At 30.8% G+C, this 27,948-nt stretch overlaps 3 protein-coding genes across 7 annotated transcripts in view; 2 read left to right on the forward strand and 1 right to left on the reverse strand.

The window, feature by feature from the left end:
• The window catches only part of LOC125820432 (uncharacterized), a 430,223-nt gene that overhangs the window by 148,869 nt on the left and 253,406 nt on the right, over positions 1-27,948 (forward strand). The gene's annotated exons all lie outside the window — the stretch shown is intronic.
• On the forward strand, positions 3,573-6,338 carry LOC125820440 (uncharacterized). The gene is made up of 3 exons (XM_049499877.1): positions 3,573-4,475; positions 4,727-5,269; positions 6,053-6,338. Exons 1-3 carry the CDS (start codon positions 3,573-3,575, stop codon positions 6,149-6,151), a joined length of 1,545 nt encoding a protein of 514 aa, XP_049355834.1. The 3' UTR covers positions 6,152-6,338.
• LOC125820457 (uncharacterized) lies at positions 20,699-25,672 on the reverse strand. Of its 3 annotated transcripts, none has more exons than XM_049499895.1 (9): positions 25,612-25,672; positions 25,327-25,438; positions 25,208-25,229; positions 23,079-23,135; positions 22,927-23,008; positions 21,840-21,935; positions 21,612-21,736; positions 21,466-21,484; positions 20,699-21,252 (listed from the first exon to the last, which is right to left on the reverse strand). In XM_049499895.1, the coding sequence occupies exons 2-9, from the start codon at positions 25,424-25,426 to the stop codon at positions 20,980-20,982; spliced, it is 774 nt and encodes a 257-aa protein (XP_049355852.1). In that variant the 5' UTR covers positions 25,427-25,438; positions 25,612-25,672; the 3' UTR covers positions 20,699-20,979. The 3 variants fall into 3 exon arrangements, with proteins under 3 accessions (XP_049355852.1, XP_049355853.1, XP_049355854.1); XM_049499896.1 differs by having other exon boundaries at positions 25,327-25,435; positions 25,612-25,659; XM_049499897.1 differs by lacking the exon at positions 25,612-25,672 and adding an exon at positions 25,565-25,588.

Raw genomic sequence — 27,948 nt, forward strand, 5'->3', positions numbered from 1 at the left:
TACCTAGTGCTTTTCTTAATAATGTTGTAAATAATGTTCTATGCCTTGCTTTAAAATTAGGATACAACTTAGAGCATGTATTGCAATCTTCAGGGCAAAGGGAATAGAATCCTCGCCAATAAGGTGAAAGTTCAGATAGTCAATCAACTAAGCTATTAAGATTCTCATATGTAACATGTTTGCTATAGGGTGAACCTCACCATTTTGACATTGAATATATACATTTATGTAAAAATTATTAAAATTTCAACGGATATTAAATTTTGAACCTATAGTTCCAAAAGTGCAATAATACAATAATAAGACTTTAAAGGTCGAACATATTTAATATTCTTGATCTGCCTCTATTTATTTTCAGGATAGGTATATGACAATGTACAATATTCAAAGAATATGTCTAAATAGTTCAAATCGAAAGTAAGAGATTCAGTTGAATCTACGGAACCTACGCTCTAACAAATCATAATTAAGCACAACGAATCAACATTAAGGACACTAAAAGTCTTTAAATCATACTAAGTAGACTAATGACAAGCAGACAATTTTTTATCATGTTAAGTTCCCCTAAATTCAGCAGAATAATTTGTAATGTATTTTTTTTCAAATGATTAACTTAATTATGAAGCTGGAAGAATTAAATATATCAATGTTGAGAGCGCTGCACATAGTAGAAATTACTGTATAGTGTGTTAAAAAATTATGGAAAATAAAAATTTACTTGATATATATCACTGACATTACAACAAAAACAACTTTTAGCGGCAATAAATAGACACATTAATAAAGAGTGCTAAAGTCTTTATTGTCATTAGTTAAGTATCATTAGATCCAATGTCGCTAAAGGCTTTAAGAACATATGCAAAGAGTGCTAATTGTCGCTAAAAATACATATTTAGTGGCAATTGATCTATTACCGTTAATTAATTGCCGCTAACAATAATTTTTTATGTAGTGTGACAAGACAAATAACCTAGGAAAGGAGATAGGAAGGATAAGAAAATGATGTGCTTAGCTCTTTTGTCATGTGATGTTGTTTAACTTGACGATATAAAATAAATTATAAATGTTAGTATTAACTTGATGATATAAAATAAATTATAGATGTTAGTATGATTATGAGATTAAGAGTAAATAAACTTTATAAAGTTAAATTATCTATCCTATAAATTGAGATATTTGAAGTCATGTATAGTAATTATGCGTATAATATACCTCATAGAGTGCTCTCTTTATACCACTTTATCTAATTTATCATTAAGAATTAGGTGTCAAAACACATATATTATTTTTTAAAATTTCATATCTAAACAATTGGGAGAGTGAGAAATACATCTAAATTATTACTTAAATAATTTGAGAAACATACTTTTATGCTGACTAGACCAAATGTATGTATACACACATTCATGCGGGTTTGACCCAAAATTTTCGTTCACATGACTTTGTATATTACTGACACGTTTTTTTTAGTTAAGTGTCAAAAACAAACTTGAACAGTTTTCGTATCTTACTGTAGTTTACCCTTTTATATCTTCATAAAATAATTTAATGCATGTTTATCAGTTATCACTACTCCTAAACTAAATTTTCTTTCCCTCGTTTTCCAAAGTTGAGAATTTATAGGAGTATCCTAAATATTTGTTAAGAAAATTGAAAGGATTTAGCCCTTTGAGAATTTGTAGGAGTATACTAAATATTAGCAAAAATATTGAAAAATTTAAGTCGTCTGAGAATTTGTAGGAGTATACTAAATATTAGCAAAAATATTGAAAGGATTTAGTCCTCTGAGAAATTGTAGGAGTATCCCTAAATATTCTTTTTTTCTATCTATGTTTTTTTTTATAACATTGTTAATAATTTATAATTATTTTATTAACTAAAAAAATATTTTAAAAAGAAAAAAAAGAAGAAGCAATTCGACAATATTTGAGAAATAAATCTGCCAAAACATATTCATGATACCAATCCTTTTGAAATCATGTATATTATTAGGAAATATGTATTTTCAGCAAATATTTTTTCCTAAAAAGAAATTTTGCAACGATATCTTAAATCTTTTGTTGCAATAGTACAAGTGTACAACATTGTTCTAGAAAAAAAAGCGCAAGTTATTACATAATTATTGATTATACAATTTCAGGCCTTTATGGACCGTTTATATTTGACATAATACATAAACATGACTTTTAACTTGGCTTCAATGGACAATTATGCCCTCCAACTTTGAGTGTACACAAGTAGACACTTAAATTTGTATAAAATTGAACAAATAGACAGACGTATCCTACATGGCATAATACATGTAGGATGCCACATAGGATACAAAATTTTCATGTAGGACGAATGTGTCTATTTGTTCAATTTTATACTAGTTTAAGTGCCTATTTGTGCACACCCAAAGTTAAAAGTCATAGTTACCCATTGACGCCAAGTTAAGGGACTTGTTTATGTATTATGCCTTTATATTTGGACGTCAAAGTTACATACTAAAAATGCTTATACATCACATGTGCAGTGAATGAGGCTACTCTTCCCTTCATTAGATGTCTCGAGTTCGAGTCCAATATTCTTGATATGAAGCGTTTTTCTGAATGAAATCTTACGTGGTGCAAATCCAAAATTCAGATTCCAATGTGGATACCGAACACCCGATATCAAACAATTATTTTTATAACAGATCTAGTTATTGAATTTATCACCCAATACACACCATTTCAATTAAAAATTCCTTTCAATTAACCAAAAAAAAACATCGGTTCATGTGTAAATTTTAAAACTAAGTTTACATATAAGAAAATGTATTGATTATATAACAAATTATATCAAAAAGATTTTTCTATATATACATACATAAGTATTGAATTCTATTAACTTCTTAACTTAATATATATTTTTTAGTAAAAAGGAGCAAATAAATATTATTGGTATTTTTTTACTATATTAACTAGGTGAACCTTTTGGTATATACTATATAGAAATAGTTAAATAATGAATAAAGCCAAATCACCGACGCAGTGGACCAAACCAATACACAGATGACAGAACTACGTGTCTTGTCTAACGAGCTTTTGTGTATCTAAGCACAAAAATAAACAGTGACTCTTTCCTGTGAAAAAGATAAAGACAGAATTTTATCATCTAACATAAAAAAAAAAAAATGTATATTTTTTTTTAATGTATTTAGTAACACATAGGTACAAAAATTAATTTGCACAGCTAATATTTTACTACATTTTTTCCTAATTACAAAAACATTGTATTAATGAAACATAACCAACCACCTTCATTTTCTCTACCACTGCTAATAAATTCTGTTCTATTGCAAATGTGGCAATTACAAGCTATATTATCTCTTTGGTCAGATCTAACAAATATATCTGAAATGTCGCATGAAATCATTCCGAGTAGAAAAACTTGCCGACATTATTGGGATACTTTCTTATTAACAGTCTTCACTTCACTTCACATCCATAGCATTTTGTAATTTGGTAACAACTTTTCCTCTTACATCTTCTGTTCTTCTTCTGGGTTTTCTGCATTTTTGCCTTCTTTTTTTTTTGCAAGTGAGTAAAATGTTCATGAAAGAAAGAGATTCAGAAAAAATCATCTGGCATCAAATGCGAATCTCTTCTATAACGCCATTTTCGATTTTTCCTTTGCCCAAATTCATGTTATGGTTAATACTATTCGTATTAACCATTTATGTTTTCACCACTCAAAAGTACCTTTCCTCTTCATCTTGTAACGACATTTTCATCACCAGTAGCAATATTATTTTACCAATTCATTCAAAATCCAACTCAACAATCTCTTCAAATGCTTCAATTATTGATCAACAAACCCGAATTTTACAAGAAAAAGAAGTTGAACAAACTAATTTAGAGCATGTAGTATTTGGAATTGCAGCTTCATCTAAGCTTTGGAACAAAAGGAAAGAATATATTAAGCTATGGTGGAAGCCTGAGAAGAAAATGAGGGGTGTTGTTTGGTTAGATAATTCCGTTAAAACGGAGAAAAATGAAAGTAAATCACTACCTGAATTGAGAATTTCAGCTAATACTTCACATTTTGCCTATAATAACAAGCAGGGGCATCGATCTGCTATTCGAATTTCGAGGATTTTAGCGGAGACATTGAGGTTAAGGAAGGAGAATGTGCGGTGGTTTGTGATGGGTGATGATGATACTGTTTTCGTAACGGAGAATTTGTTGAGAATTTTGAATAAATATGATCATAATCAGTATTATTACATTGGTAGTTTGAGTGAAAGTCATTTGCAGAATATTTATTTTTCTTATAGTATGGCTTATGGTGGTGGTGGATTTGCTATAAGTTATCCTTTAGCTAAAGCTATTGATAAAATGCAAGATAGATGTATTCAAAGGTATCCAGGACTTTATGGTTCTGATGATAGAATGCAGGCTTGTATGGCAGAATTGGGGGTTCCACTCACTAAAGAACTCGGATTTCATCAGGTTCGTTTGCTTTGCTTCCTTGTATTTTATGTTGATTTTGTCTTTCTTTATCGGTGTTATGATTATCACACAAAGTTTTCAATGTGGGAGCTTGTTGTTCATACTCTCCAAAAATGTTTTCACACCTATGTTTGATCATCCGAGCAGCATAGCTTGTGAATATAGATATTTATTGAATTTGGCCAAAAATGAAAACAGGGGACTCTGTTTGATATCTGACTATGATTTGTTGTTGGTGAATTGAAATTCAGTATGATGTATACGGGAACTTATTCGGGCTACTAGCATCACATCCAATAACACCATTGGTGTCGTTACACCATCTTGATGTCGTGGAGCCAATCTTTCCCAATGTTACTCAACTGCAGGCTTTACAGAAGCTCACAGTACCGATGAAACTCGACTCAGCTGGTATTATGCAACAATCCATTTGCTATGACAAAGTTAACAGTTGGACTATTTCAGTGTCATGGGGATTTGCAGTTCAAATATTTCGTGGAGTTCTTTCTCCACGTGAAATAGAAATGCCATCGAGGACTTTCTTAAATTGGTACAGAAGAGCGGATTATACTGCGTATGCTTTTAACACAAGGCCTGTTATGCGTAATCCGTGTCAAAAATCTTTCGTATTTTACATGTCAAGTGCTAAAATGGATTCTTACAACAATCAAACTGTGACTCAGTATACTCGTCATCGAGTTCCTCATCCACTATGTAGATGGAAAATGGCAAATCCTGCTGATGTTGAGAGAATTCAGGTTTATAAGAAGCCTGACCCCCAGCTATGGGATAGGGTAAGTTCCTCCTTATCGTGCATTTATAGTAACTTTGCATATAGATAACCTATTCTTTTGATGATATCTTCATTTGGTTAAGAAAAACAGATAAATTCGTGTAAAGGGTCGAAATCTATCGATATATTATCCTGGTTTTCGAAAAAACGTGTCTTGTTAGCTAGCTGGACAAAAACAATAGGAGCATTGTTAAGGCATTGACATATGACAAAAAGTTAGAGCCTTTCTTTTATAGCATAGTACATACACATACATTCAAACTTGACCTCTGATGGCAAGTAAACACATCAACTTTGAGTATGCGTGCACATGTAGACACCTCAATTCGTCTCCAATGTGTCATTTGAACCATCTAGACACCTCCAAAAATTATGTGACACGTCAACATTGGGTATCCACAAGACAGAGCGAGGACGAGTTAGAGTGATAAATTGTCAATTGAGGTGTCTAGATGTATTATATTCTTCTTTTATCTAGAGAGCATAGACATACATTCAAACTTGACCACAGCGTGCAAGTTAGCACGTCAACTTTGAATAAGCACATCACCACTCGTCTCCATTGTATCAGTTGAACACTCCAAACTTTTAAAAATGAACCTCTAGACACCTTCAAAATTTATGTGACGGACGTTCACAAGCCTGAGTGGGGACGAGTTGGAGTGATTAATTGTCAGTTGAGACCAAGTTGAAGCGTCTAGATTTATCATATCTTTCTTTTATATTTAGATGGGAGTTGATTTCTACTTATAATGACTTTTGTGTATTACTTATTGATGAACAGTCTCCAAGGAGGAATTGCTGCAGAGTGTTAAGCTCAAAGAAGAAAAGCATGGTGGTGGATGTAGGTGTATGTAGTGAAGATGAAGTTAGTGAAGTATGATGAATAATAATGTATGAGCCCACCTAATTAATTGTCACCTGTATTTCTTCATTTATTGAATCTAATATTAGGAAATTTTTCTTGGATCTTCCAAGTTCCACTTAATGCCCCTAGGGTAAAAATATGATCTAGTGTAGCATAGTTTTTTCTGTAACTTTTAAATAATATTAATTCATTTCTTGGTCCCAAAAAGAGCCTTTTTATTTTATTTTATTATAATATTGTCTTGTTTCATTTTCCATTCCTCCTAGTTTCTGCCTCTTTGTGTTTTCTTGGTAAGTTACAGTGAATGAGAGAATCTACTATAAATTATATGACGTTTATTTCTGTAATTCCATAGATTTGGAGTCTAATTACATCCTATTCTGAAAGCTTTTTCGATTACAAAAATTTTGGGATTTTTTATTGCTCTTGGATACATTCCTTGAATGTCTGATACATTGTAAATGATACATTACTTAATGGGAGGGATACACATCGAGGGGATAGGACTGTATCCGAGAGGAAATTTTTGTAATTTTTTAAATTGTAGGAAATTTTAGAGATTATGATACCTTAAATCATGTATTTATATAATTTTTCCTTTATTGTAAAGTGGCCCCAAGGAGGTAACTTAGTGAGTTTGAAATTTATGAGTTTTTGCCTTTTTGGGGGTGTGTCGGTGTAAAGGAATATATATATATATATATATATATATATATATATATATTCATGGAAAATGTTTTTTTAAGCACATAGGTGAATATTTTACTTGTTTTTTTTTGGTGTTTCATAGGTAAGTTAAACATATTCTTCAAAAAGCATGGTATATAATCTAGATAAATTCTATGAGAGACTGGGAGTAGGGGTGTGGGTTGGTGGTGATAGGGGCTATGGGCGTCGGGTAGAGGTATATTTGGCCATATTGGTATGGGTACCATTGAACCCATAACTTTTGACGCGGTGTGTAGATTTATGTGTGAAAGAAAATTAAATTTATAATACATATTTTTTTTCGTTTCAATTTATGTGGCACATTAAATTTTGGAGAGTCAATCAAATGTCACTTGTGAAACTTATTTTTTCTACTTTTACTAAAAAAGTCATATTTCTCATTTTTTTAAAATTTGTTTCCTCGAGAAAATATTTTTTAAATATTTTAACTAACTAAACATAGAAAAGTTGAAAAAAATATTTTTCCTCCATACCAAACATATCCGTAGGTTCAAATTCAATTGAAAGCAAACATAGTTATCAAAAGAAAAAGAACAAATGGAGACAAAAGAAGAAAAAAACTTGCACTAGTACTGAAAGATAGTAAGTAATACCTCGTGAAATTAATTAAAGGAAAAAGACAAATATATATTTCGAAATATGACGATGGTATGTATATACCTCTGTTATATTTTAAGATTATATATACCCTAATTGTTATACTTTTGGGTTGTATATAATCTTAAGCCTAACAGATGGGCACTTGGCTACATCTAAATAATTTAGATGGAGCCACATATTCATCCGTTAAGGCTTAAGTTTATATACATTCTAAAAATATGACAGTAAAGATATATACAATCTTAAAGTAAAAAATAGTTATATACATATCATTTATCCTAGCGCAAGCATACATTTATCCTAGCGCAAGCATACATTTATCTGATATATACAATCTTAAAGTAAAAAAAGAAGAAGATATATACATATCATTTATCATAGTTCAAGCATACATTTAACCTTTTTTTCGTTAATTGAAATGCATTCAAATTGATCTAAATACTAAAAATCAATTATATTGGTGGTATGTGTTAAAAGTTAGAATCTCGAAGACATACTTAGGAAACAAGAATCAAAACATCATCCAGCATGACATATTTGGATAGATGTGCTATTTAGTACTCTCAAGTGCTTCTTTTTTGTTGATTAAAATTTCCACAAGCATAATAGAGATGTTTAATTGAGTATTTGAGTAGAGTGAAAGGGAACTATGAAACATATTTTTATGTATATTCACTACTAGAAAACGAGTAATTGGCATATTTACTGGTAGAAAATAAGGAATTAACTACCAATAAAATTACATAATTTTACCATAAAACTTCAATATTAAATAACATTTAGCTATGAATTAGCGATAGATTATAAGAAAGTTTAATTTTAAAAAGTATTTTAAAAACGAATTAACTAGAAATGGCCGATAAATAACGGTGACTCATTTAATTTCTACCAACCTTAGCGGAAAGGTGATTATTTAACATATCTTTGACTTTATTGTTAGACCTTAGTTCAAACTAATGCCGGCAAAATAAGCTCATATTTTGATAACCCGCTCAATCCATCTATATTTTAATGGGTTAGGTGAGTGTTTTTTTACATGGGTAAAATATGGGTTGATACCCATATTCAATCCATAAAAATATGAGTAAAATATGGGTAACTATGGGTAAAATATGAATTAGCCAAATGAGTTAAGCTTTTAACTTTTATTCACTCAAAATTTATGATATCACTAAATATAACTTCTCTTCATTTTTATGTTCTTCTATAGAACTAATTATTTTTCTTTATAATTGAAAAGGTGAAGTCTTTGGCCCTCCAAAAATATATATTTTAAATGTACATTTCTTTTGTTAATTATAATTATATATTTTTTATTTAATTTTATATTAGATAATAAATAATAGTCTAAAATAAGCAAATCATGTATTAGTATTGACATTGCTTAAAGTTCATTAAGCACGTTTTAGTCCTATAATGCAAATATTCATTTACTTTGAAATTAAAAATATTTTCCCCTTGTTATTACATAAATTTATTTTATATTGAAAAGTTATAGGATTTTTTTTTACTTTTATGATACAATAAAACTAAATGAAGCATTTTCAACATTTTTTATCTAAAAAATGACTAAAATATTTTCTCCATGTTGAATTCTCAAGTAGAGTACTATTTACTCATGAAAATATGAGTAAATATGGGAAAACTAGTATTTTACTCAATCGATTTTTACCCATATCAAATATGGGTGGGTTGAATTATTACTCATTTTATGTTGATCCATCTTTAACCCGCCCAAATTTGACCCAACGCGCCCATTTGCCACCACTAGTCCAAACAAATCATACTTTTGTCAATGTTGGTCCCTACTTCCTAAACCTATCTTGAGATGACCACTTACCTTTTCTCTTCAATCTGTTTTTTTAGGTTTTTATGTGGCATATGATAGGGAAAGACTCAAAGATGTCAATGACATTGAAAAAAAATTAGTTCAAATATATCAATCGTTAATAGTTGATCTTAAATATACATCAATTTATTTATTAGCTAACAAATCACACATTTTCTAATTCAACTTTTGTCAAATGGTATTATCTAACACCTTCATTACTTGTCTGCCTCCTTCCCCTCTCACCTCTTTTTACGAGGGATATATAAATCATTTCGTTAAGTTCAATGATATATTTAAATTTTCCTCCCAAATCATCACCACATCACTATAACACCCCAAATTTCATCATAAAAGCATACACACGTAGATACTCATACTTTTCATACCCAAATTATACACCTTAGTGTCATTCCAACTCCCATAGCTACCAATCATAATACAAACACCACTACTAGTATAGCATATATATACGGAGCATATTGTTTAGTGCAATATTGTAGTTTGTGTTGTTTAGTAAAAGATATAATACATAAACATGTTTTGCTATTTAGATTTTGTTGATATTTGTGTCCACTAATCCTTTAGCGGCCTCTTCCTCAAAAGGCAGGATTGAAGGCAAATGAGTAGAGACCCCAACAACCATATGAAATTGCGTTTTAAGGGCCTTTAGATTCCTGGAGGGGAACTCTCCCGTACAAGAGAGATTTTTAAATATACACAAATAAACACATAATTTATATAAAATTAAGTAAGTAAACATACGAGTTGTGGGGACACTGTCCCTCTCCCTAACCCATTTAATCCATCTCCAATCCACCTCTATTTTACTCTCTATTCTCTATATTTAGAGAGTAAAATAGAGAATGGGCTCTCCAACCCCCTCCATATTACTCTCTATCCTCCATTTATAGAGAGGTGAATAGCAGTTCTCCAAATTTGGAGAACTAGTATTCACCTCTCTATTTCACTTTTTGATTATTTTAATATTATTTATATTGTATTAATAATAAGTTTTTATTATTTGTAATTAATTTGCTATATAACATCTAAAAATATATTATTGACAAGTTACTATTTTTATCCGAATTAATAATTTTCTATTTTATTTGTTAAAAAATCACTTTAAATATGTAATTTCAATTTATTTTAATATTATTATATTATATGAGACTATTAATTAAGTCTTTAATAGTTGAATTATTTTCTAAGTAATATAACATCTAAAAAAACATACTATTGATAAGTGTACTATTTTCATCCCAAATTAACAATTTTTCTATAAAAAATTATTAAAAAAATTGTCACTTTAAATATTTAATTTAAAATTATAATTATTTTTCACTATGAAGAATACACAAAATCTACATGATAATTCAAACAATCTACTTTTATGTTATAGTGATAAATTATTAAACTACACTTTTTAATGAGCATGAAAATACTTTTTGCAATAGTTCAAAATGGAATAGGGGAAGTAAATTAGTACACGAAATAATTGGATACAAGATGAAATTGTTAATTTAAACAATTTTTAGCTACACATAAAAAAAATATAGACAAAAAATTACTCATTTTGAACTCCGTAATGAATTAATAGAGCATTATGGGAGCAACGTAATAATCTTGAAAGTCGAGTATTTATGTAAAATTTAAAATTAAATTTTACGATAATACATTATTTATTATGTAATTGTATTTCATCAATGATTTCACTTTTAATTGAATTGTTTGTTAGTATGTATTATACATAATATTTGTTGTAATTTATTTTATTTAGAAATTTAGAATAAAATATAATTTTATATTTAATGAAATTTTTGAAAAGAACAAAATTTATATTACACGAAGATTATATAGATTATAGGGTAATTATTTGTAAAAAGAAGAAATGATTTATATTATGAAATAAGAAAATAAAAATGAAGTAGAAATAATAATATAATATTAAGGAGAGAGAAAAAAAATCATTTTTAGAGAGTAAAATAGAGATTTAAGGGCCCGTTTGGCCATGCGATATGATATCATGATATGGAATCATGAGATGAAATTGAAGGTTTGTTTGGACATGCGATATGGAATTTTTGTGTTGTATATTTTCTCATAAACATAAAAATCCCATAAGTTATAAAACTATTAAAATAACCCCAATTGTTTATTCAATCTTATCAAATAAACAAAAATTATGAAATCGCATAATAAATGGTTACAAAGTTATTTGTTCTTCAGTTAAATAATTGTTTCATCTAACTTTAATTTAATTAAAAAAAATTGAACATAAATTGTACTTGATATGTTCATATCTCTCAACTACTCTTACAAATAACCTATAAAGTAGAAAAAAAACATACATTAGTGAGTAAATATTAACTTAGAAGTTAAATGCACTAAGATAAAAATTAACAAACATCACTAACTTCTAACTATTTACAAGAAAAATCAATAGTTAAATATTATTGAATAACGAAATTTTAAAAAGTTACCACAAGTTTGAGTCAAAAACACTTCTAATAAAATTTAATCAAAAAAATTATAACTAGTCCACTTGACTAAATATTAATAACTAATTGATCAAATTTTCCTAAGTCCTCAATCAATTGGACTTGATATCCTTCAATCATGTGAACGAACATTTTGCAAATACTAAGATTAAGAAAGTGCGGCACCGCCAATGAAAATTGTCTTTTATCAATATTATGCCTAGTCATAAGATTAAGACGTTTTTTTTTATTATGAAAAATAAAAAAAGTATTACTCCCTTTGTTCTCATTTATATTCACCAAATGAATTTCTACTTTATCATTTATATATCACCAAATTTAAAGTGATAATAAATTTTATATTGGTGAGAATAATAAATTTTAAAAAGTAATGATGTCATTATAAATTTTATTTACATATGAAACAAATGATTAGTAGATATAAATGTGGGGTTGTTTTAACAAAATATAAACTCATGGATCAATTATTGTATTAAAATATCTCAAATCATGATATGAAATCACATGGTGATTCCATATCATGGTTTTTAGAAAATATGATATCACCTCTCATGATATGAAATCGTGAGATGAAATCAGCGTAAAATCGCATGTTCAAACGCTGATTTCATCTCACGACATCATATCGTGATATGATATCGCATCGTTAGAATGTAACTGATTGTTTGGAAAAATAGAAAACTCAATATTTGAAGAGTAAAATAGAGGGTAGGATTGGAGATGCACTTATGATTTATTCATTCATTTTAGTTGTTGGGAAATGTAACTATTCTATTAAATCACAGTATAGGTTCCTGCAGCTTCAGAGAATCCCCATATCTGCCCCCCCCCCCCCCCCACCCCCACCCCAACCAAAACTAATTTCACTGTTTTTTTGGGTAAATTATTGCAGGTATCACACTGGGTTTCTGAATTTACATTTTTGTACTCTTTTTCATACGTTCGTTTTTAAAGAGGGTGTTGTTGTTATAATAAAAATAATTTTTAGCGATAATAAATATGTATATTAATAAATAATACTAAAATATTTATTGACATTAGTTAATTTATATTGAATCAGTATCACTATATTTTAAAGACATTAACATAGAATACTAATTGTTACTAAAAAAATATATGTAGCTATAATTAAATTATTATTATTAATTAATTAGCACTAAAAATATTTTTGATATAGTGTTTATTGCTCCTTTAATTTTAATAGCGAGCATTTCTTCCTTAATAAATTTTGCACGGCCAACTCTTTATTAGTGGGGGATGGGGAAAAGGAAAATAACAAGTATGAGAAAACAAAAAATTTGATAATGCAGAATTTTTATTTTTTTTATTCAATATTTAAAACTTATATTATTGTCATGATTAAATTTGAATTGCATACTACATATTTAAGATAACGATTCTAACTGAATTTTCTTTATATCCCAATAAATGAACTTGAGATTGCTGATTAAATATGAAGTAGTATAGTTACACCTAAAACAACCGACAATCTATATTAATATTACTTATAGCTCGTACCGTGTACGATCCAACTTTCATTTACTACTACAATTAAATTATTATTATAGTTTTACGCGTTTAAAAAAAGTATATAAATAGGAATAATTTTCTTAATACTCTTTTTATATGCTTTATTTATTAGGGCCCGTTTGGCCATGCGATATGGTATCATGATATGAAATTGAAGGTTTGTTTGGACATGCGATATGAAATTTTTGTGTTGTATATTTTCTCATAAACATAAAAATCTCATAAGTTGTAAAACTATTAAAATAGCCCCAATTGTTTATTCAATCTTATCAAATAAACAAAAAAATATAAAATCGCATAATAAATTACTACAAAGTTGTCACGCCCCAAACTCAAGGGGCGCAACTGACTCCTAAAGCCAAAACTCAGGCCCGAGCCGACCCTACTGAACCATTTGCTACTAGCGCATGGCAGTCACCTGCAATTAAGAAAACTAACAAGTATATCTCGGCTTAAAACTAAGCCCTCGGCCGGCAAGGCCCCTGTCAACAGATCTACAAAAGAACCAGCTACTCCCAAGAGTTCATATAAAGAAATATCCAACTAGCACAGAAGTCTTGATTGGGCCGTCAAGGCCACCATGATATCTATACCAAAACTAAAAACAGGTAAATATCAGTACAATACATCAAACAGCTCACAAACTTCAGCAAACCAACAACATAGGCCAGCATGGCCATAACGTAGCTATAAACCCCACACACTAGTCTGCAAGCCTCTAAGAGTAGTAAAGATTGGTGGGACAGGGCCCCAGCCTACCCATGAGAATATATACAACAAAAGGTAACAAACCTCCCAACTCTGGCAGCTCCGGAGGAAAGGGGCTGACCAATCGAATAAAAGTCAATCCTGCTGATATGGAGGTCTACTCGGTCATCTGTCAGGACCTGCATGCATGAATGCAGCGCCCCCAAGGCAATGGGGTGTCAGTACAAAATAATGTACAGAGTATGAAAGGCAATAGACTATGATGAGGTATCTTGATATACTGGAATAATCTGATAAATAAATTAAGAATGAGATAATTGTACTGACCTGCTTCTAAATCTAAATTTATCAAAAATAATAAAACAACAACCTAACCAAGCCCCCATAAGCTCGGTAGGTACAAACAGCACACAAGACCACCTACTCAGGCCCCCATAAGCCCGGAAGGTGCCAATCAGCTTGTATACCCCTATCTCCCCTAGCCCCGCAGGCAGTCACATAGCCCTCTTAGGCATCAACATATCTTATAGACAACTCATAGCCCACTTAGGCAACAACATGACCCTGTAGGAAGCACATAACCCTCTTAGGCGTCAATATATATCCCTGTAGGCAACTCATAGCCCTTCTAGGCATCAATATAGCCCCGTAGGCAACACATAGCCCTTTTAGGCATCCATATAGCCCTGTAGGCAGAACATAACCCTGCTAGGCATAGATCACATTCCTGCAGCTAACAACAATAGCCCAAAGGCAACAATAACAATCCAGCAACTAAAAGTGAGCAATTTAGTGATAGGCAACCTATACAAATAGCCTCTAAGTCGTGTCCAACATACGAATGTTACTACTGAATAAGAATCTCGATAAGAGAGGATTATACGCACTCGAGCAGCCAACAATCAACAATAATAGCTATAAGTATAACAACGATAACAACTCAATTACATTGCTCCTAAGCTTTAAGGAAACATGCCATAGGAAGAGAATAGCCTTAACATACCTTTTTCGCTAAATTCACGTGGCCTAAAGACTTTAACTCATAACTCCCTCGATACTACAACAAGGTAGGACCATAATCAACACATAAAATAAAAGATACCATGACAATACAATAAAAGATATGTATTTCCGTCGCAAATTGCTATTTGCTGCTTATAAAAGCTAGAGTCGATGAAAGAAGGGTCTTACCTCGATCTTAGGTTCGTAATTCACCTCAAAACCTTCAAATATATTCAAACCCCTGCTGTCCCAACTCTAAAATGTGATATGCTACACAATCAATAAAACAAATTATACCACGATGATGAGCCCAACGCGTAGAACAACTTTCGTCAAGGACTTACGTCAAGAAAATCTATATTTCACTTGATCCTAAAAATGGGTTTCTATGTTTTCTCTGTATATTTAGCTTAAAATGAAGAAAAAACTCGAAGAAAAAGATATATACACTTTCCACCGACCTAGGGCCCCACCTCACGTGCCTGCTTGCGCAGTCCCACGAAAATGCGAATATCTCTCTATTCTGAAGTAGTATGAATGAACGGTTTGATGCGTTGGAAACTAGACTCGTAGACCTTCGATTCAATAGTTTGTGGGCCCCATAACTCTTTATATATTGGGAGAAAACCTCCAAGACATTTGACCCAAATTTCAGTGAAATCTTTAAGAAGGAAATTACGATAACTTCCGCCAACTTTTATTTTGCCACTTACCTAACTTGAGATGCAACACTTGAACACTTAAAATAGGACATACCACATCATTCTTAATTTATTACTCACCCTCCTTGTCTTTCCACGAATATACGAGTTAATTTAGACGTTTTGAAAAGTCGGGGTGTTACAAAAGTTATTTGTTCTCCACTTAAGTAATTGTTTCATCTAACTTTAATTTAATAAAAAAATTGAACATAAATTGTAGTGTACTAGTCTTTAATATAATCCTCCCACATAGTACGGACAATTTCCTCACGTTAAATTATATTAAAGACTAGTACACTACAATTTATGTTCAATTTTTTTATTAAATTAAAGTTAGATGAAACAATTACTTAAGTGGAGAACAAATAACTTTGTAATAATTTATTATGCGATGTTATAATTTTTTGTTTATTTGATAAGATTGAATAAACAATTGGAGCTATTTTAATAGTTTTACAACTTATGAGATTTTTATGTTTATGAGAAAATATACAACACAAAAATTCCATATCGCATGTCCAAACAAACCTTCAATTTCATCTCATAATTCCATATCATGATACCATATCGCATGGCCAAACGGGCCCTTAATGTCCAAAATTAATAATGGAGGAATTCATTTGAAGCTTAACCATATTTCCTGATGAAATGAGCTTCTTCTTGTTTTTATTAATTCTATCTTGGTTTTGTCAATTGACAAATAATTAAGACATACTTCCTTTGTTTGATTAATATGAAACACTGTATCTTTAATCTATTTTTAAAAATAATACCTCACATTCTCTTATTTGATAAATATTTAATAATATTATTAACATATTGCTTGTATTAGGTTTAATTTATTTGGAAAAGTTCACAAAAATATCTTTTTATATAAAATAATTTTAAAATAAAACCTTCTGATGTTCTTAAAAATTTATTTTTAGTAACACGAATAAGACAGAGTGACTACTATTTTTGTCTCCTTTTTACTGACATTTCCCACAAGATTTGACCATTTGATTTATTGCACTATACGTTATTTAAATGGTCAAAGTAGCCACGTGTTATATTATGAGTGAAGTGTACAAATATTCAATTGTGACAAAAAAAATTGTTCAAGTAAAGCATGGCTCATTTTCAACTTTTTAAAATTATAAATTCGAGTCACCAGAAATCAAAGTAAAAAACTTGGGGTAAAAGAAAAAAGTCTGATTGTAAGATCACCATTTAATTTTAATTTGATTTTTCAAATTTATTCATTTTGAAAACAATTTCAGGCACATGATTAAAGTTAAAATTTTGTGTTAGATTTTGAATATTTTTAATTTTTATTTGAAATATGGCTTTGTAGAGGTCAAAGTATTAGACATGTTTAGGTTGATTTCAAATATTCTTTTATTGATATTTGAAACATTTTTTAAATTAAAATTAACAATAACAACACTTCAGATATATAATGATTTCAAAATCAATTTCAAACATTCTTTTAAAATGATGTTATAGTCTTGCCAAGACTGACTTCACACATATTTGACTAAAGGTGATCTTGACAAAATCAAACTTTAGATATTTTTTATGAAATTGTAACCTTAACCCTTCAATCTATTTCATTCATCGTATCTTAATCTAATTTGTATCTTTTTAGTCTAAAAATAACTTAAATAAAGATGAAAAATTGCAATATATTAAGTCATGAATTTTTTATTAATCAATACCTACCTAAGCTTTTGAAAATGAAGATGAAGAATAAGTGGAGGAAAAACAATTTGTCATGACTCACGAGTTTACCTAAATCGGATATATAGTAGTTAATTTTTTTTTTTGAAAAAACTGGCTACAATTTAAATAGGGATCCCTTTATTTTTTGGCTTATATTTTAAAAGGAGAACTCCAAGAACATATCCCACATTTTTTTTTTTTTTGAATAGTTCTTCATTGTTGTGATGGTACTTTTAAGATGAAAACGAGTATATATATATATATATATATATATATATATATAAAACTGTAGTGCCACTATACATACAGTTACAAGCACATATAACTAGAGTCGTTTAAAATCGAACGAAAAAAGTTATTGGTTTATTGGTAATGAGTTATTGGTTTAACGCTATCGGTAACTAATTTAATTTTTTATTATCGGATTATCAGTTCTTAACAGTTTGAGGTTTTTTCTTAAAGGGCTAACCGATAATCCGATAGTAAATTAATAGACTACATTTATACATTTGGTTTATAAAGTTGACTTAGGATTTAGTTCATACTTTTATTTCTGTCTGACTCAAAACTCTCAATTATTCTACAATGTTTCAGTGTTTGTTTTTGAGCAAGATGCAATCTGCCAACTCAGGTACATATATGGTTCATTTGGTTTGTCACTTTGTTTCTTAGTGATTTTTAATGATTTTTCTTTTTGTGTAAAATCTTAATGGTTAAACTGATAACCGAATCAATAACGATCAATAACCGACAACCGATAAGCCTATATCTTAATGATTCTATAACAGTTTAACATGTTTACAAACCGATAAAATTCAAACTGAACCATCCGATCGATACGCCGCTCTACATGCATACAAGTGTGAGTATTAGGATATGTTTATGTGTATGGTATGGATACATTTGTGTATCTAATGTATTTCATGTATATATCAAGTGTATACATTGACATACTCACATACATATTACATGTACTATGATATATACAATGATATTCAAGTATATTTTTTTGTGGAGTGACGGTAGATGGTGGCAGAGAAGCAGCGGCAGGATCCAGAGCAACGTTAGTTAGGTTTGTGGGAAGCATAAGAATAAAGAAAGAAAAACTCTCCAAAATTCTTAATTTTGTGAGATTTGTTTGAGGTTGTATATGTTTTGTAAAGAAACGTTTAGCTATATTTTGAAAGTGTAATAATGTTATTGGTAACAAATATAGATTTATCTTAATAAAGTGATTGTTATACAGAGGTATGACTGTAACGTATATGCCGTATTGCAAAGTTGCCCAACGTTTACGTGTGAAGTATTTGAAACGGTAATTACTTCGTGTTGAACACATTAGAAAAAATAATTATTGATTCTTCAATTTTCTCCAACTAAAAAAACATATACAATAACATACACACAAGATACATGTGATATACACATGATATATCGAGTATATTATCTCGTGTGTATATTATTATATGTCATGTGTATCACTATACTCAGTAACTATATACGGCATACATGTAACATGCAAATGAAACATACGGGAAATTTGACTTTATATCTTTTTACAAACTTTTTTTTAATTTTTTTTATGTATCTTCATTTTTAAACAAAAGAAATCTGAATAGATCATTTCTTCGAAATATATTGTATATGTCAACATATGTTATTGTATTTTATGTGTATGAGCGACGATGGGCGATAGACAGTGGTGGCAACAAAGAGGTTGGGTTTGTGAGAAAGAGAAAATAATTAAAATTCTCTAATTTTTGTTGGAAGATTATATACGCAGATTAGTTGTATTTTATATTATTTGCAATATTAGTGTTGCTATATTTTGTAAAGTTAATAATATCGGTTTAATTAGAAATAAGTGTCATGCTATTTATCTTCTTTTTTTTCCCAATAAGATATTCTTACTATAGAGTGATTATATTGTGTTTGTGGAAAAAACACACATGTCCCCATAGGCCTTACTTTAGCCTTTTGATTTTGAAGGGAGTTTTGCCGGATAAATTGGATCTTGTCTTCCACCTTATTATTCCTCTATATTTGCTAGTATTTAACTTTGAACTTTTTATATGACACGTTTAAGATAAAAAGATTAAAAAATATTTTACTATATTTGACATATCTTTGATTTAAAATTATAAGATTCAAAAGTCGTACTTACTTCTTTAAGTTTCATGTCAAGTTAAAACAAGACAAACAAATTGAAATGAATGAAATATCGAGTTTCATTTTACCTTTTTCGTCACAAAGAATTTGTTGGGTACAAAGGAAAATATTTTCCAATTTTTCCATATTCGATTAGTCAAAATTTTCGGAAATAGTTTTTGTTAAGTTTTTTAGAAATGAGGAAAATGACTTCTTTAGTGAAAATAGGAAAAACAAGTTTCAGAAATGACACTCCACATTGATTGTGTCCTACACACCATCCAATCCATGATGTAGTCAAACAAATAGTCATTAGGAATTGTTTTAATAATGTAATATGAAAAATAAAAAATAAATAAAAGAAAAGAAAACAAAATATTAGGAAAAACTTCTAAACAAAAGAACTTGAACATATATTTGTACAAATAATAATGTAATATACAAAATGTTAAAATCTAAAAATATACATAAAACTAATAAAAAATTATAAAATAATGTATAACACGTAATACAAACATGAAGAAGATGCAAGCAAGCACATGATAATTGTGGGATCGAATCTTAGCGAAAGTTGAATCAATGTTGTCCAAACCAGCACCTTATTGTACCCTCACCGCTCTCTATTGTCATCCCTATTTTTTCGTTCCTACGACATTATTATGTCAAAAATCGTTATGATATGATTGTGGAGTAAAGTCCCCTAGCTCCTCGAACTTGGCCTTCTGGCTTTCTAAAGGAAAAAAGGCTAAGAATAAGTGGCAAGTGTTTGGGTTTCACTCTGGAAGTTTGGTGCCTTAATGGTTAAACTATTGATCCCTTTGATGAATCTCCTTCTTCATCTTCCCTTCCCGGGTTGCAAAGAAGAATCCGAACTGAGGAAATTTGAAAAAGAAAAGAAAGTCTCTTTCTACAATCATCTCAAAAGTCGTCAGACGGAGAATCTAACTATTCTCGAAGAGATTCTTGTCAACACTATTAGGAAGATGAAGGAAAGGCGAAAAAAGTCGAATTCGATATTTCCAAAACAAATTCTGCAAATAACAAGAACCATTTTACATCCAAATAGATTAATGAGCTTTGACACATATAATAAAGACACAAGTACTAATTCAAATGCAAAGTAAACACGGTGAACTTGACATATCACGATAGCAATTCAAATTCAAACACCATTAAAACTTGGCTGCAGGATGCATAGGGATGTTGTTTTCATAGTTTAAGAGGATAAACAAATTTCTTTGAGACGAAAATCTACAGAAAACCTCAGCACACAAGTTCAATTACGGTTGCCATCCACCAATGAATCTATACAAATACACTCTGTTCATGCTACGGTAGATAAACTCATTTCCATTTTTTTCAATTCCAGATATACGCACCAAATCCTTTAGAAGATCACTTCTGATAGCCAGGAGGTGGATAACCAGAGGCAGGATAGCCCGCAGGTGGTGGATACCCAGCAGGCGGATAGCCTGGAGCTGGATAAGCTTGTTGAGGAGGAGCTGGATAAGCTTGTTGTGGAGGTGGTTGACCATAAGCTGGAGGAGGATATCCAACAGTTGGTGGGTAAGGCTGATCTAGTCGGGACATATGCTGCATAGGTGGCACTGCCATTGGCTGAGGACCGAACTTGCCATCTCTCTTGTCCATTTCAACCTTGTGTTGAGTCTGCATTGCTCATCAAACATAGTAATCTCAGATGTAAATTATTAAATAGGAAACCATGGAACTTACAAGCTCAGGTTGCTTGTAAGTTCCTCGATCTTTTTGATGACTATCTTTTTAACTTAAACTTTTTTCGCATAAACCATTGTCAATTTATAGTTAAATATGGAGAATCATTTCATGTTTTGATAAAGTTGAATTGAGTTTCTTGCTTACCTGCATACAGGCACAAACCCTGCAATCAAGAAGATGCAGTATAGTTAGGAAAGAATTTTGAGCTACTGTTAATAGAGATACAGGATAATCAGAAAACGATAGATGAAGATAATGTCCAGGAATAGAGCGAATATAGAGAAGCTTACGTGCAGTAGACCATGTCAGACAAACATGACAGCAGCTGAGAAGCTTCCTGGATCTCCTCACTTCCAACAATCATAGCAACAATTGAAAATATGCAAGCAAGTTGTTGGAGGCAGAACATGAAACCCTACAAAGCAAGAAGAAATGTGTTACGAAATACCTTACGGATTCACTCAAAATCCAGTAAAAAGGGGAACTTGGAGAGAGAGAGAGAGAGAGAGAGAGTTTACAATAATGCAATTATCACATCGCGTTGTTTGTATGTTGAACTCATCTTGCAACATGAAGCGGGTGGAAGCCACTGAATTCCCAAAGCAGAGAAAAACCTGGTAGTTTCAAAGATGGATAATCCATCACTGCATCAGAATATTAAAGCACACGAGGCAATATAAAGGAGGTTGAAGCTCAAAATACAACCCACCAAAATTATAGGTAGATACCACAGTTAGGATAAGATAATGTTTGATGTCCTATGCTGCATTCATTCAAGGTGAAAACTTAAACTTATTGTCAGCCATCAGAAAATTCTCCTATTTCTAACTCAAGAACATTCTATGACTAACTTGAGCTAGCTTTTTAAGACAGAACGTTGTTTCCCAAGTGTGGCCAGGGAGCTACTGGAAGGTTGCATGTTGCAACTAGAATGGTCGTCCAAAAAAGAGAACATGTTGGTTGACTGAAGAAGAGAGGAGCAGAGCAATTCACCTGCCGAAGAAAGGAACCAATCGTCCGAGGAAAAAGCGCATCAGTCTCCTAAGCAATATACTTGAGAAGAGAGGAGATACTCCAAATACTAAAGAAGAGAGGAGCAGTGCCAAACACCCAAAGAAGAGTGGAGAGCGCCCGTCACCAGAAAAAGGAGAGATGCTAATCATCACAAAGAGTGGGGTTGGTCACTGGAAAGAGGAGTGGCACTGGTGGGCAGAAAAAGAGCATCACAAGTTTCTGAAAGGGGAGTAAGTACAGACCATCACAAGGTGGAGCCTGCACCAATTGTCAGAGGAGAGGAGAGCATCGGAAACTACAGCACAAAGCAAATATCATATGACTGCCTACTGGTATGTGGAAGTTTGTAACTCTCTACAAAGATGTGGCGACTCTGACACCGTGCGGAAAAACTAAAGAATTAGCACGGATGCATGGCGCTCCTCATATAAAGTTTTAATCAGGTAAAGTAAAGAAAATAAACATTTTTGTACTTGAGAATATTCTTCTATTCAAATACAATTAATCAAAACAATTTTAAACTTTAATTACATAAATTTTATTTATATTCTAGTAGTAAGCAAAAAAAAAGGTAATCAACTTGGTGCTCACCTCAGTTGCTAAACAAAACTCAGGACAACGACTTTCTCCACACCGACCACTGCAGGGCATATAACCCGCACAGCATGTATACCTGTGAGACGGAAAATTTCATTATACCAAAGCTAGTACCACCAGGGATTGGTGAAAGATAAATGTCATACCTTGTCATATCACCATAGAGAGCTCGTTTCCGAAGCAAATATGATGCACATGGTGCACTGCAGAATTGAGAATTTAGCAAGGCAAATATATTACTTACTAAAAGGAGTTATCTCTTGAAGTAAAAAGAAGAAAACACTAGTTACATAATACCCGAAATGTATAGGAAGAATCCAGTTAAAGAATACAACAACAACAACAAACACAAAATAGTCCCACAACTGGAGCCTGAGGAGGGTGAGTGAACATATACCTTACCCCTACCTTTGTGGGGTAGAGAGGTTGTTTCTGATAGACCTTCAACTCAAGAAAATCGGTTATAGAACAAGTTTCAGAGAAATGCAAGAAACAAAAGCTATGATGAAAATAATGAAGAGAGAGAAGTAGTGACAGTAATAATAGTATTTTGTCAAAAAAAAAAGAAGAAAAAAAACAAAGGTAACGGATGGGTGCTCCAGACTAGACCCTACTCTGCTCTACCTCTGGGAAAAGAGAAAACACTTGACTATCTCTAACTGTCTACCATAATCATCAAGCTCCATGTAAAAGAATGTTAGCAATAAATATCTGGGAATCTAATCACAACACATATATTGCGGGACATTCGGTTAAACATGAATCGATTTGATGATATGATTTTTCCAGAGTCACTAAAAAAAATTGGAATGCACTGGCAAACTGGGATTAAAACCAAATAAACTAAAATCAGAGGAAAACATCCTTCACTTCTTTTTTTTTGATAACCGAGAAATCCGTCTGTGACCCGCCCTTTGGACCAATCACAGCCTTTAGAAAACATCCTTCACTATTTCTTGCTGTTCAGTACATTTAAAATTAGAAGTGCTCTAAATCATCACTGAATCCCCTAAAGAACCAAGATATTTCCAGAAAACAATTCCTCTTTTCTACTACAACAGCAACCCCTACCCCGTCTCCCTTCCCAAAATCCAATTTGGACTCGTAGTTCCAAATTGCACCATGTTTTACAGTATCTCGCTTTAACTTTCTGCTTGATTTAACAGAAATCAACCATTCGTGACTGCGCAGGCAGGCAGGTTGAAAGCAGAGAGATAACTCAGCTACCAGCCAAGTCAAAAAAACAAACAACCTTCCATTCCTTTTGGTGCAATTGGCGTAAATATCAATTGGTGCATCACTTTGCTTAATAAGTTAAAACTTGTTTGATTAGTTGGGTTTACTGAATAAATGTACATAAGACAACATTCAAAAAAAGGATAATCCAGATAAAGGAAACTACAAACAGCTGAATGTTATGCTCTTCCATATCTTCGGACATACTAGGTTAAACTTTTTAATTCGCATCACACTGCAACAGCTCTCAATCGAACATCGAATTAAGCTTAAGATTGAAAGTTTCCTTCACTGGAACATTTGTTGTGTCTATTTTCTCTCTCTTCACTTGGCTCCCATTCGATGGTGTTTGTTTGGGCTCCTTTTTCTTTTCTTTTTTTTTACAATGGTGGTAGTTTGGAGCATCATATCTATCGTATCTATTTTCACTTTCTTTCAGTAGTATTAACATTGTTCTCGTAGCTTATTGTCTTGGACTTTCTGTCACCCTGATGTTTCTTGTGCTTTGATTATCACATTATTTGGATGTTGTTATTGTTCCTTTTCTCCTGAGTGTTATGTACTGCTCTCCTTTTGGTTGCCATGTCTTCTTCATCTCCGTATTTCCTTTTTCAAACTACTTTGAAAAGCTTTCCTTGAAGACCAAGGGTCTATCAGAAATAACCTCTCTACATCCATGAGTTAGATTGACAAACTGGTAGGCCGGGTTGAAAACTAAAGGGATCTAACAAAACAGGTACTACTAGACTAAATCCTGCTTAACTAATGAGATGGACATAAGTAGAAAACTTCAGCTACAACTTTTTTAAGCATTAAAACTCAATTCTAAAGAGCACACACAAACTAAGTCAAATGACCGCAATTCCTCTCAGCAAAACACTCGTTCCATCAAATCAACAATCGAAACATAAAATTCTCCTATAAACTACCAAAAAAAAATTTCAGTTTCAATTCATACAATAAGCATACATTCAACAGATCAAAAATCAACAACATTAGATACATCATAAAAAAAAAAAAAAAAAAAGCACATACGTACCACCACAAAGCAAAGCAGCAATCTGCAACCAAAACAAAACAAAAAAAACGTATAAGCAACACACATAATAATCTTCAGTGGAATTACATATAGACAACTTGAAGGAGGTAGAGATTTACAAGGAGTATCAGCTTGGATTGTGCTCATAAGATCAGTGTGCCAAAGGTTGCGATAATTCTGTCGGACCTGCATCTTGTTCAAATACTCTTGCGACGCCATATCTGATCTCTGCTGAAGATTTGAGAGAAATGTAAATCAGAAACCCTAGATAAATCTCCTTTTTTGCTTTCAGTCAATGAAATGGGGAAAAGGAGTTTTTGCCAAGTCAATGTTAGTCGATATAAACAAAATTGAGACAATTTAAGCAAAAAAGTATAGAAAACGCTTGCGAAGTTTCCTCTTACACAGTTGGCGAAGACCTTCAAGTTGGGGTTGAAAATTAAAACCGTGGAGACGACCTCTTTTTTTTTTCTTCGCTTTTAAGCCAAAAGAGAAGTGGCAAAGCAAGTGGCTACAAACTGAAAAAATCACTTTCTCCGATTCAATTTATATGAGTTAATTTGATTTGACACCACATATGATTTAAATTAAGTCATACTTCTTTCGTTTTTTTTTAATTGTCATGCTTCACTTTTCGATAATCAATTTAACCAATATTCAAAGGTAAATTATATTAGATTATATTAATTTGATATTTTAAAATAAAATTTTAGATTTTATATAGAAAGTAATATAAATTGCAACTTTTTTCATATCAATATGATGAAAAATATATTTTAAAATGTTAGTCAAAATTCATATCGTTTAACCTTCAAAAAGGAAATTACGACAAGTAAAAAGGATCGAAGGAGTAGATATTTGTGTGACTATAAATCATTTCATATTAAGGATAAATTTGACATTTTAAAATTAAATTATTACTAAATATAGAATTGTGTCATTTTATTTTAGACTGACTAAAAAAAGTAAGTAATATAAATTGGACAAAGGGAATAGTACAATACTCTCTCAGGTCCATTTTAGTTACAGTTCGTTTGGACATGCAAAATCATAATACTAAAGTTGGAGTTTTATTTGAATATACCATTTTATATTTTAAAATAAAATTTTAGAAAGTAATATAAATTGCAACATATTTCATATCTGATGAAAAAATATATTTTAATATGTAAAATATAAACTTATGGGTCAAATTTTACATTTTAAAAAATAAAATCATGATTTGAAATCTCAAATCATGTTTTTTTGAAAAATTTAGGATGTGAAATCATGATTTCAAATCGCATATTTAAAAACTGACTTAAAATCATAATACAAAATTGCATGTCCAAACACAATCTTAGTATCATTTTATAAAATTAAGATACTATAATTAATTAACAATTTTATTTTTATTCAATAAATATGGAGAAGATTAATGTAGTAAAAAAATGTAGTATTAAATTAAATTAAAAGAATAAATAAAAATAATTTAGTTAAATTGTCCTTTTAGTTAATATCTTCTTAAGAAGTATATAAAAGAAAAATATGATAAGTAAAATGGACCAAGAGGAGAGTAGTAACTAAAAATCTTTTTTTAATGAAAAATGTTCAAATTAAAATTTCTTTCTATTTTAATTTAGGTAAACTTTTTGAAACAATGTAAATATTAAGAAAATAATAATGATTTTTAAGTTGGGATCTCAGATATATCATATATTTGTGCAGTAATAAAATCATATTTTTAAATTGATATATAAACTTTTAAGCATATATTTACAATAATGCAATAGCATTCATTCAAATAAATAATAATTTTACAAAATTTAATCTTACCCTCAATTATTGTTTTTCTTGTTTAATGCCTTTGCTTTCTTCATTTATTGTGAATGATGTTTGAATAAAGTGGATTGCGCAATTGGTTGTTGATGAGGATGAAAGGTGTAAGAATCAAACTTGAAGGCAATTTGCAATTAATGTCTATTTAGACTTTTGATAAAATCAAATTCAAACAGTTCAATTCATTTAAATTTGGATGGATTATTGATATGTCTATTTATTAGCTCGATTTATTTTTTAATATTTAAATGATTTATAATAATTAACAGTGATACAATAAAATTCTTATTTTATTTATTATTTCTTATGAATATATCAAATCAAATATGAACAAATAAACATAGGCGGAAGGAGTAATAGTTTTAAGTAGCTACTATAATTAGTTAAGTTGACAATTAGTTGGATTAGCTGGATTTTGGATTAAAGAATATTTAGACAAAATTTGAGAATTGTTCCCTTGTATCTCGTTTTGAATGTCTACTCAATTGATCCATGTGTAGACATTTGAATTGTCGATTTCATATCTCTTTCTTCTTTAATTTACTCTAGTAAATTGTAAACGTCTAAATTAAGTTTTAAGATAGATGCTCAATATATTTTATGTGAAGAGGAGATTGATGTGCAACTGCCTCGGTAAGAAGGTGTGAGAGATTGATCATAGTGGATTTGAGAAGGAATAAAGATAGAATAAAAAAATATTGAGGTGGGGTGATTTAGGTATGCTCACCGCAGACATAACCTTGATAGAAGGATATGGAGGATGAGGATTAGAATACAAGGTTAATAGGTAGTCGGATGTAGGGGTGACAAAATCAAATTCAACCCGTCCAATTTGACCCAATCCATTTAGGTTTGGGTTGGTTATTGACCCGCTAATTTGTTAGCTCAACCCATTTCAACCCATTAAAATTTGGGATGATATT

The sequence above is a fragment of the Solanum verrucosum genome, unplaced genomic scaffold (assembly GCF_900185275.1).
Source record: "Solanum verrucosum unplaced genomic scaffold, falcon-dt-bn FXZP01000229.1, whole genome shotgun sequence".
Lineage (NCBI taxonomy): Eukaryota > Viridiplantae > Streptophyta > Magnoliopsida > Solanales > Solanaceae > Solanum > Solanum verrucosum.

What these genes read in the sequence shown, in the direction of transcription:
- LOC125820440 (XM_049499877.1), top strand. Translation starts at nt 3,573, where the DNA reads ATGTTCATGAAAGAAAGAGATTCAGAAAAAATCATCTGGCATCAAATG. An exon ending in AAGAACTCGGATTTCATCAG is followed by an intron (nt 4,476 to 4,726) that starts GTTCGTTTGCTT and finishes ATTGAAATTCAG; the next exon opens with TATGATGTATACGGGAACTT. An exon ending in ACCCCCAGCTATGGGATAGG is followed by an intron (nt 5,270 to 6,052) that starts GTAAGTTCCTCC and finishes ATTGATGAACAG; the next exon opens with TCTCCAAGGAGGAATTGCTG.
- LOC125820457 (XM_049499895.1), bottom strand. Translation starts at nt 25,426, where the DNA reads ATGGCGTCGCAAGAGTATTTGAACAAGATGCAGGTCCGACAGAATTAT. An exon ending in AATCCAAGCTGATACTCCTT is followed by an intron (nt 25,230 to 25,326) that starts GTAAATCTCTAC and finishes TTTTGGTTGCAG; the next exon opens with ATTGCTGCTTTGCTTTGTGG. An exon ending in AGTTTTGTTTAGCAACTGAG is followed by an intron (nt 21,936 to 22,926) that starts GTGAGCACCAAG and finishes TGAAACTACCAG; the next exon opens with GTTTTTCTCTGCTTTGGGAA.